The sequence below is a fragment of the Phycodurus eques genome, chromosome 10 (assembly GCF_024500275.1).
Source record: "Phycodurus eques isolate BA_2022a chromosome 10, UOR_Pequ_1.1, whole genome shotgun sequence".
NCBI classification, from domain to species: Eukaryota; Metazoa; Chordata; class Actinopteri; order Syngnathiformes; family Syngnathidae; genus Phycodurus; species Phycodurus eques.
The window spans coordinates 3,955,192-3,964,183 of record NC_084534.1 but is presented as its reverse complement, the minus strand read 5'-3'; the positions used below and the strand labels follow the sequence as shown (position 1 = coordinate 3,964,183).

General features: G+C 39.0%; 1 protein-coding gene across 1 annotated transcript; it reads left to right on the top strand.

The window, feature by feature from the left end:
• The first annotated feature begins 172 nt into the window (after nt 1–172).
• bin2b (bridging integrator 2b) lies at nt 173–8,992 on the top strand. Its single transcript, XM_061688470.1, has 12 exons — nt 173–342; nt 1,235–1,315; nt 4,058–4,112; nt 4,514–4,608; nt 5,036–5,131; nt 5,268–5,375; nt 5,443–5,528; nt 6,335–6,410; nt 6,501–6,583; nt 6,661–7,315; nt 8,292–8,381; nt 8,575–8,992. Exons 1-12 carry the CDS (start codon nt 250–252, stop codon nt 8,683–8,685), a joined length of 1,629 nt encoding a protein of 542 aa, XP_061544454.1. The 5' UTR covers nt 173–249; the 3' UTR covers nt 8,686–8,992.

Below are 8,992 nucleotides of genomic sequence, written 5' to 3'. Positions count from 1 at the left end.
TTTCAACACAGTGGGACATGCAGAGACACTCCGTAATAAAATTCACGTAATCAAGACGAGACACGCGGGTGGTGATGTCAAGGAATTTACGTTGTATTCAAGTTGCTTCCCCGCGTGTGCGCGCGCACCCCACGTAATTTGCCCTTTGTTGCTCCACCTCTATCGCCTCAAGGCAGACGTACGTTTGTCTTTCAAGAGGAAGCGGACGAGAGGCGGATTGCATACCGTTGTAAAGCAAACCACAGGACCATGGCCGAGAATAAGATGGGTCCGAACTTGCAGGCCGGTGCTGGATTCCTCGCGAAAAGGGTCCAGAAGTCATTGAATCGCGCACAAGAGAAGGTGAGCTGAGTTACTGGTCGACAAATGTGTCAGTTAAGTACTTGTGTCGACGAGAAGCATCCAGGAGAGAGTAAACTACCCTCTTTTTTAACAAACGTAGCAACTGGAATACTAGCTCTTGTGTCTGGAATGTGCGATGTGATCTTTTTTTTTTTTTTTTTTTTTTTTTTTTTTTAATGCTGTCGCCTGTGGCACCAAGCGATGTGTCCTGTTAATTCTAATAATGAAACTCAAAAAAGGTTTCTGACCGCTGTCAGAACACCATGGTGGTGTTAAGTACCACACAGCTGTGTTCCAAAACACCAACCACCACTTCCTGATCGCGAACTTCCGATGCTTTCTGAACCCTACAACACTTGAGTTTGTGGGTGATTTGTTTCATACAAAACACTAACAAAGTTTTGGTGGATTATTGTGTCGCTGCTCTGGGCAGACCAAATGCTATTTTAGTGATTCAGATAAAGAGATGTCAGATGCTTTGTTTCGGGTTGAAAAGTGAAAGCCATGGGTAATGTGGGGAAACACACACCTGGCCGTTAAGGACATTGAGTTGAGATGATGCAATGAAGTGTTAGGGTATTACAAGTCATGTGACAGATCAGCTCTTTAAACCTCCTAAATTAAATATTAAAAAAAATTAAAAGATTCACATAGTATTTGTTTTATATCTGTGAAAAGACTGTGTGCTACGTCACTGTCAGAATCAATAGTGACTTAACCGGACAAATTTGATTCTGTGTGGACAGAAAATACTGCTTTTCTTGCTGAACACACCAGAGTCGATTAAAATTATACAGTGGACTGGTACATTTTACAATTGTGATAAATGGAAAGTAATGATAAATGGAAAGTACAAGGTAAAATCTGCTCAAATCTAAATGTTATCACACAGGTCCTTCAAAAACTGGGAAAAACCATGGAGACCAAGGATGAACATTTTGAGGTTTGCTCGCAGAACCTCAACAGACAACAGGTACATACAGTAAGGCTGCATGGTTTGAATGTAGTCTATTGTTACTTACTGTGAAACTTTGATTAAAGGCAATTTAGTATTTGTTCTTTCAACTTTTTAAAGTGACAGGTTACACACCATACCAGTGTCATAAGTACTGTACGTTCTTTCTCTTCTGAATGCACATCTACAAAGTCATTATGCCGAACAACAAAGTAAGGGTATACATTTTTGTTAATTAATTTGGATACCCTGGTGACAAAGTCATTAGTATGAAGAGAATGTAGTTCCTTAAAGTCTAGTGCATTTTGGAGTCACTACTTTCCATTGCGCAATGGGAAGGATGTTGAATGCTAACACGGGACAACTATTTTCACTTCACGGTGTTATATTTTAGTTCCCCACAATGAAGAAATAACAGTTTAAGACTTCTATGTATTAGTATCCTGTAGATGCGCAAATGTAAAGTTTAGAAGGTGTAGTAATTGGTCATCATGGCAAAAGTGGAGTGGGAATCTAAGCTCCTTTTCACAACACTGCTAACTGGTTAGGTGATTGACCATCCTCCTTAAGTCCAGGACAACAAATCATGGTTGACATCATAGCTAATTTCACACTCCATTTAAAGGTGCCTTTACACCAAAATTACCAGGAACCATGTACCGCGGCTGAAATAAATATTTAACACGTCACCATTTTTCTCACTGAATATATTTTGCGAGGTGCTATTGACATGAAATTCTCACCAGATGTTGGGAACAACCCAAATAATCCATACATATATGCATACAAAGGAAGTAGAACAAATAAGATCAGAAATTAAGTTGTGTGAAATGTGAAATGACAGGGAAAAAGTATTGAACACATGATGAAAGGGAGGTGCAAAAAGGCATGGAAAGCCAAGACAACACCTAAAATCAAACAACAATCCAGCCCCTTGTCAATGCAAATGAATATCAGCTGGTTCAGTCCTAATTGATGGCCTGCAAAAAGTTCTCGTTGCCAAGGTGTAATTCAAGACGCATCTCATGATGGGTAAGCGCAGAGAGCTGTCTCAAGACCATATTGTTGCAAAACATTACGATGGCTTTGGTTACAGGCGGATATCTAAGCTTCTGAATGTTCAAGTAAGCATGGTTGGGGCCATAATACGCAAGTGGAAAGCCAATCATGCCACCATAAATTTGCCTCGTTCAGGTGTCAGGTTTCTGACAGAGGAGTACAAAGAATAATCAGAAGAGTTGTCCAAGAGCCAAGGACCACCTGTGGAGAGCTTCAAAAAGACCTGGAATTAGCAGGTACTGTTGTCACAAGGAAAACGGTGAGTAATGCCACTCCGCCGCCATGGCCTGTATGCACACTCATCACGCAAGAAGACCCCAATGCTGGAAAAAAAAACATGTCAAAGCTCGTTTGAAGTTTGCTGAACAACATTTGGACAAGCCAGTTAAATACTGGGAGACTATGGTCTGATGAGAGTGAAATTGAACTGTTTGGATGCCATAATGCACACCACGTTTGGAGGAGAAATGGCACTGCACATCACCCTAAAAACCCCATACCAACAGTGAAGTTCGGAGGTAGGAACATGATTGTGTGGGGCTGCTTTTTAGCAAATGGTACTGGTAAACTTCACATAATTGAAGGAAGAATGAATGGGCAAACGTACCGAGACGTTCTTGACCAAAATCTGCGGCCATCTACGAGGATGATGAAAATGAAATGAGGGTGGACATTTCAGCAGGATAATGATCCAAAACATACTGCCAAGGAAACTCAATTGGTTTCAAAGAAAAAAAAAAATAAAGCTGGTAGAATGACTTGGCTAATCACCTGACTTTAATCCAATCAGAAATCTATGGAAAGGACTGAAACTCAAGGTCCATAAAAGAAGCCCATGGACCCTTCAATATTTGAAGACTGCTTGTGTAGAGGAATGGGTCAATATCACGCCAGAGCAATGCATGCAACTAGTTTCTCCATACAAGAGGCGTTTTGAAGCTGTCATTGCAAATCGACTTGTAAAAAGTATTAAATACAATTTGGCGTATTCAATACTTTTTCCCTGTGCCATTTCACATTACACACACACCTTAATTTCTGAGTTTATTTGTTCTACTTTCCTTGTATGTATGGGTTAGTTGGGTTGTTCTCAACATCTGGTGAAATTTTCAATAGCGCCTTTGGAAATATATGTAGTGAGTAAAATGGTGACGTGTTAAATAGTTATTTATATATCACACATTTTTATTTAAAAAAATATTTCATTGGCAAGTGCAAGGCCCCCCCAAAGTCCATGACTACTCGCAATACATATTTTTGAAATTGTTGTTTAAGATTCTTTTGTTCTTCTTTTTAGAATGTGCCTGCATAAAGTGTATTTTATTTGTAAAAAATGGTTGCATTTCTTTTTACATACTGTTCCAGTTGTGGTTCAGTCAATACTTTCAAATATTTATATTCTAAATGTATTATCAAAGTGGAGCTGTGTGATGTTATTCTGCTTGTTTTTTTCTTGTGATGGGGGAGAGGCTGATATACATAGTCTCACTGCAATGTGAGGTTAAATTACACAGACAATACTGTTATTTTGTGACGTGCAGACTTATTGACCTTGAATTTCTGAGCTCCAATAGAGCAGAGGGCCAGAAGTTTTGTAATGCAGTATGTTCTCCCTAAAAAGAATCATCTTAAGGAAGTGCTGTCTCAGCCACATATTCCGGAAGTCATGGAGTTTACTTTTTTTTTTGTCTCTGCACACAGATTGATGGGAGTAGGCTGGTTAAAGATGTAAAGACCTACTATGGTGCAGTGAAAGGCAAGTTTTTAAATAATTAAATATTTGCAGACACAATTCTTTCAACAACTTCCACTTTCAGTTGAGGGGTTAGTGAGTAAATGGGAAGTGAGCTTTTACTATTCTTGGAGCTTGCAATATATTTTGCATTGTCTGTGTTGCTTTAAAGAAAAGTGAAAACAGACTCAGCGTTTGTGAGCATGTTTAAGAAACCATTGCTTTTCTAGAGTTGTCAGCTATTACTTTTTGTATTGCAGTCAGGAAGCAACTGTTGTTTTGACCTTCTCTGTGTGGGAGTAACAGTATTGCCTCAAAGCTTGAAAACAATGCTACATTATGCACAAAGTGCTGCTGATGCAAAAAGTTGACTTTTGGAGCGCAATCTAATGTTTATTCCCACCCTATAATTCTCATTTCCACAGCTGTGCATGAGACGTCTAAGCGGCTGTCGCAGACGTTGCGAGATGTCTACGAGTCTGACTGGGATGGAGTGGAGGACCTTGCTATCATTATAGAAGTATTTTCATTAATATTTATTTTACTATCTGAAGGCAAGCCAAAATAGACATTAGGAAATGATGTCTTCATAAATTACTTTTCCTTCAATATGTCAGCAAGTTCTTGCAATTGGCGATCCAGCCAACAATATATTTTTATATTCATGGGTTTTATCAGCAAATTTGTATCATTTGTACTTTCATCTGTTTTGTGCTCTGTGTTTGAGCACTGAGATTGAATGAAATTGCATTAAATCATGCAGCTGTGAAACAAATACAGCATTGAATGTTTAGTTGTCCATTTTGGAACTCATTTAGCAGCATCCTTTTTTATCTTTGACCAACATTTTTTCTCTGAAATAATTGTTATTGTGTGTTTAAACCAGTTTATAGTAGCACTTACAGTGTGGTCGAAATTAATTCCATAATTGATCTATAATGTTTTAGAGTGAAGATTTACTGTGGAACGACTTTGAGGAGAAAATGAATGATCAGATTGTGCGCACCATGGAAAACTATACGAGCCAATTTCCAGAGGTCAAGGTATTTTGTTTTTGTCTGTGCCTGGAAAACTGTATTCAGATCCATAATTGCTTTGTGTAATCTGCCATGACAGATGGAGGAGAGGACTGGAGCGTGAATGTCTAGCATTAGTGACATTCCTGACTGTGTGTTTCAGGAAAGAGTCGCTAAACGTGGTAGAAAGCTGGTCGACTATGATTCGTCACGTCACCACCTGGAAGCGCTGCAGAGTGCCAAGAAAAAGGATGATGCTAAAATTGCTAAGGTGGTGTATTTTAGACACATTTTGATCACAGTAGCACATTCACTACGGAATATATCCTGTTTAATAGGCTGAGGAGGAGTTCAACAAAGCCCAGAATGTCTTTGAAGAGATAAATCATGAGCTGAGGGAGGAGTTGCCTGTTCTCTATCAGAGGTATGATTGACCAGCTGAGTTTCATGGTCTCTGGAAAAATATGGTGGATAAAAACTTTTTTTTGGACTATTTTCTATTCAGGCAGCTCGTCTACTGTCTGTCCGAGAAATCCAAGATAAAGATGGCATTTCATTGAAATGTTTTATGGGGAAGTGAAAATTTTACTACGTCTTCCTGTACATAGTCCAGTATTGTGAAAAAGGCCAGCACTAGCTTTGCTGTTTTGGTGACCCTTGTCACAGCAGTCATTTCGGTTTAGAAAAAACATAAATAGCAGGAAAGCTACAGTTAGCAGATTACAAAAAAAAATCTTTGCAGAAAGGTTGTGAATCTAAATAATTCAGTCCTTTAGAATTATAGACAGTTGATGGTGTTTTTAGATTTTCATACTGTGAGTACTCTTATGTTGAGTGTTCAGGAGGATGCTGCCATTAAAATACCGTAGTTACTGGAAATCTATTCTTATTGTGCACTCTTCCTCCTGTGATTGTCAATATTGGAACCAGTCCATTAGACGTAAAATAATTATTTGATCGTTGACCTACTTCTTGGAAACGCATTTTAAAAACAAAAAACATTTCATAAATATCCTAAGACACCTAGGAACTGTTTTTATATTGTAAAATGTAGAATGTCTCTTAATTTTACGTATTCTTTAAGAAATTTGGAAAGTGTTCATATGATATTGTCTTTCATTCACCCCCAAAAAAGGCATATAAATGCATACAGGTGAAGTTTTCAGAATGTGTTTTGTAACTGATGTCATGAGGATAAGCTGACTGATAGATGTATTTGTTTGTTTGTAGCCGCATTGGTTGCTATGTGACAGTGTTCCAAAACCTATCAAATCTGAGAGATGTTTTCTATAAAGAAATGAGTGTGGTAAGATCAGACACTTTTTCTAACTCTTGTTCTGAAGCAGGTAAATAAACATGTATTGATGGGAAAGATAATTTTTTTGTTCATACGCAGCTTAACAGGGATTTGTACAATGTGATGAAGAAACTAGAAAATCAACACTCTGGAAACGATTTCATCATAAAGGGTCTGAGCAGGTGATATATTGATAAGATATAAAAAAAGCTATCAGTACCCAAAGTCCAAAAAATAATTGTTCTTTATCTTTACATAGCACCACAGCGAAGTCAAAGAAGAGAAAGTCCTTGGTCATCTCAAATCCAATCCCATGCAACACAGCTTTCCCAACTGATCACATCTCCATCCATTCCTCAACCCAAAATGGGAAAAATGCTTCACCCTCCTCTCCTGATCCACAAAATCCCAGCAACTCAGGCGAAATCAGTATAGTAGAGGATAGTGGCATCCATACCAAAACTGGGCTCTCTTCAGACTCTGACCTTAGCTCCTGTGGTACCAATACACCCAGTAGGCGGTCGGTGTGTGTGAGCGAGCCCGGCGACAGGAGCACAAGTGAAAGTCTAGATGAGGTGGAGGTGGAAGCCGAACTATCAACAAATCAGTCTGATGACTTTGGTAGCCCCAAATCTGAGGTTGCAAGTCAAGAAACATCCGGCCCCTCTGATTGTGCAGGTGATGCACCAGACATTCCTGAGCAGGATGACAATGAAAGTGAAACGCCATCAGAGGAAGCCAAGACCAAAAGTGCACCAGTTCCTGCCCCTCGTGTATCATTCCGCTCTGAGAAATGTCCTCTTCTGCCCGCTAAGGAAGAACAGGAGGAGGTAGAAGGAGCATCTGACATCAAAGAGACGGCTTGGTCAGGAGATGACTGTGATAGCCACTATCCACCTGGGTTTCTCTACAAGGTAGACAAACATACACTTGGTGTTTAATGTAATACTCACCTCCACAGTATGTTGTCAATATACACTATATTGCCGAAAGTATTCGCTCACCTGCTATGACTCACATACGGATTTAAGTGACATCCCATTCCTAATTCATAGGGTTCAATCAGAATCATCTTTATTTGCCAAGTATGTCCAGAAAACACAAGGAATTTGTCTCCGATAATTGGAGCCGCTCTACGACAACAGTCAATTGACAGAGAACACTTTTGACACACAAAGACATTGACAAAAAAAAAGTCACTGCGCAATAAAGGTTTGCTAGTTATCTGGCAATGCCGGTACTTAAAAAATTTTTTTTTTTAATTTTTTTGATAATTGTGCAAAAAGATGCAGAGTCCTCTAGCACTTAGAGCTAGTGGACAATTCGTTGCTCCCAACTTTGTGGCAACTGTTTGGTTGTGGCCCCTTCCTCTTCTAACATGACCGTGCACCAATGCACAAAGCAAGGACCATAAAGACATGGATGACAGAGTCTGGTGTGGATGAACTTGATTGGCCTGCACAGAGTCCTGACACCAACCTGATAGAACACCTTTGGGATTAATTAGGGAGACTGTGAGAGCCAGGCCTTTTCGTCCAACATCAATGTGTGACCTCACAAATGTGATTCTGGAAGAATGATCAAAACTTCCCTTACACACACCATTTTTTAAATTTTGCATTTATTTATTTATTTTTCTCTTAGGAATGTTAAAGCTGTTATAGCTGTAAAAGGTGGACTGATGTCATATTAAACCCTCTTAATTAAGTAGGCGATAGTGTTCTTTAACCAGAAGAGATGTTTCAGATATAGAGAATTTAATACAGGTTAAATAAGTACTGTAAATAACGGATTTTTTTTAAAAATATTTTTGAGATTTTATCAACTGTTAATTTGGTATGGCGACAGCAGTCTTGATTGTTGACTGACGTGACCTATGTTTAACACCAGGGGGTGGCGCTAAAGAGCCATGCAGCATCTGAAGGTGGCCAACTCCAATTTGAAGAAGGAGATATAATCCTGGTGTTGGCTGACACCCAGGTCTGTTTCTAGGTCAATGTAAAATATTTTCACAAAATTTAAGAAGCAAATACACTGCAAAGCTTTTTATGGTATGATTTATTTTTGTTTGTTTATAATTTATTTTGGCGTGCTGGCCAAATTCAAATGGATGACCAGCACAAGAGTCACAAACATATCTGATAAGTGTCTGTTGATTTTTGTCTGGCAACAGGAAGGTCTGTTGAAAGGGGTCAGGGAGGAGAATTGGCAACTGCACAGAGATCTAGAAAACCATGCTGGGACTTTCTCAGAAGACTTCATTGGGCCTGTACAGGCAGAGTGAGGCAACATTCACTCCTTCCTCCCATGAGGAATTGCTGACTCACACAAACACACACATGCACATGTTCCAGTTCACATCCAAATGGTCCAAATTGTTTTGGGTGTGGAACCTGCACAAACAAATCTAAGTCCTTTGTGGATACTCACATGTTTTGATGTTGCAACTTGTGGAACAAAATGAACTGAGCGGTTGAACTGAATTTTATAGAATTTGGATAACTAAAGCTAACCTTTTAATAGTATTTTCAGTATTTTTTTTAATGAAAGTTTTTTTTTTTTTGTAATGCAGTTTGTATGTGTCAATAAAG

Bases quoted from the DNA above. Each gene is read 5' to 3' on its own strand.
- bin2b (XM_061688470.1), top strand. From the start codon at position 250: ATGGCCGAGAATAAGATGGGTCCGAACTTGCAGGCCGGTGCTGGATTC. The intron at 4,609-5,035 runs GTATTTTCATTA...ATAATGTTTTAG, and splicing joins ACCTTGCTATCATTATAGAA to AGTGAAGATTTACTGTGGAA. The intron at 7,316-8,291 runs GTAGACAAACAT...GTTTAACACCAG, and splicing joins CACCTGGGTTTCTCTACAAG to GGGGTGGCGCTAAAGAGCCA.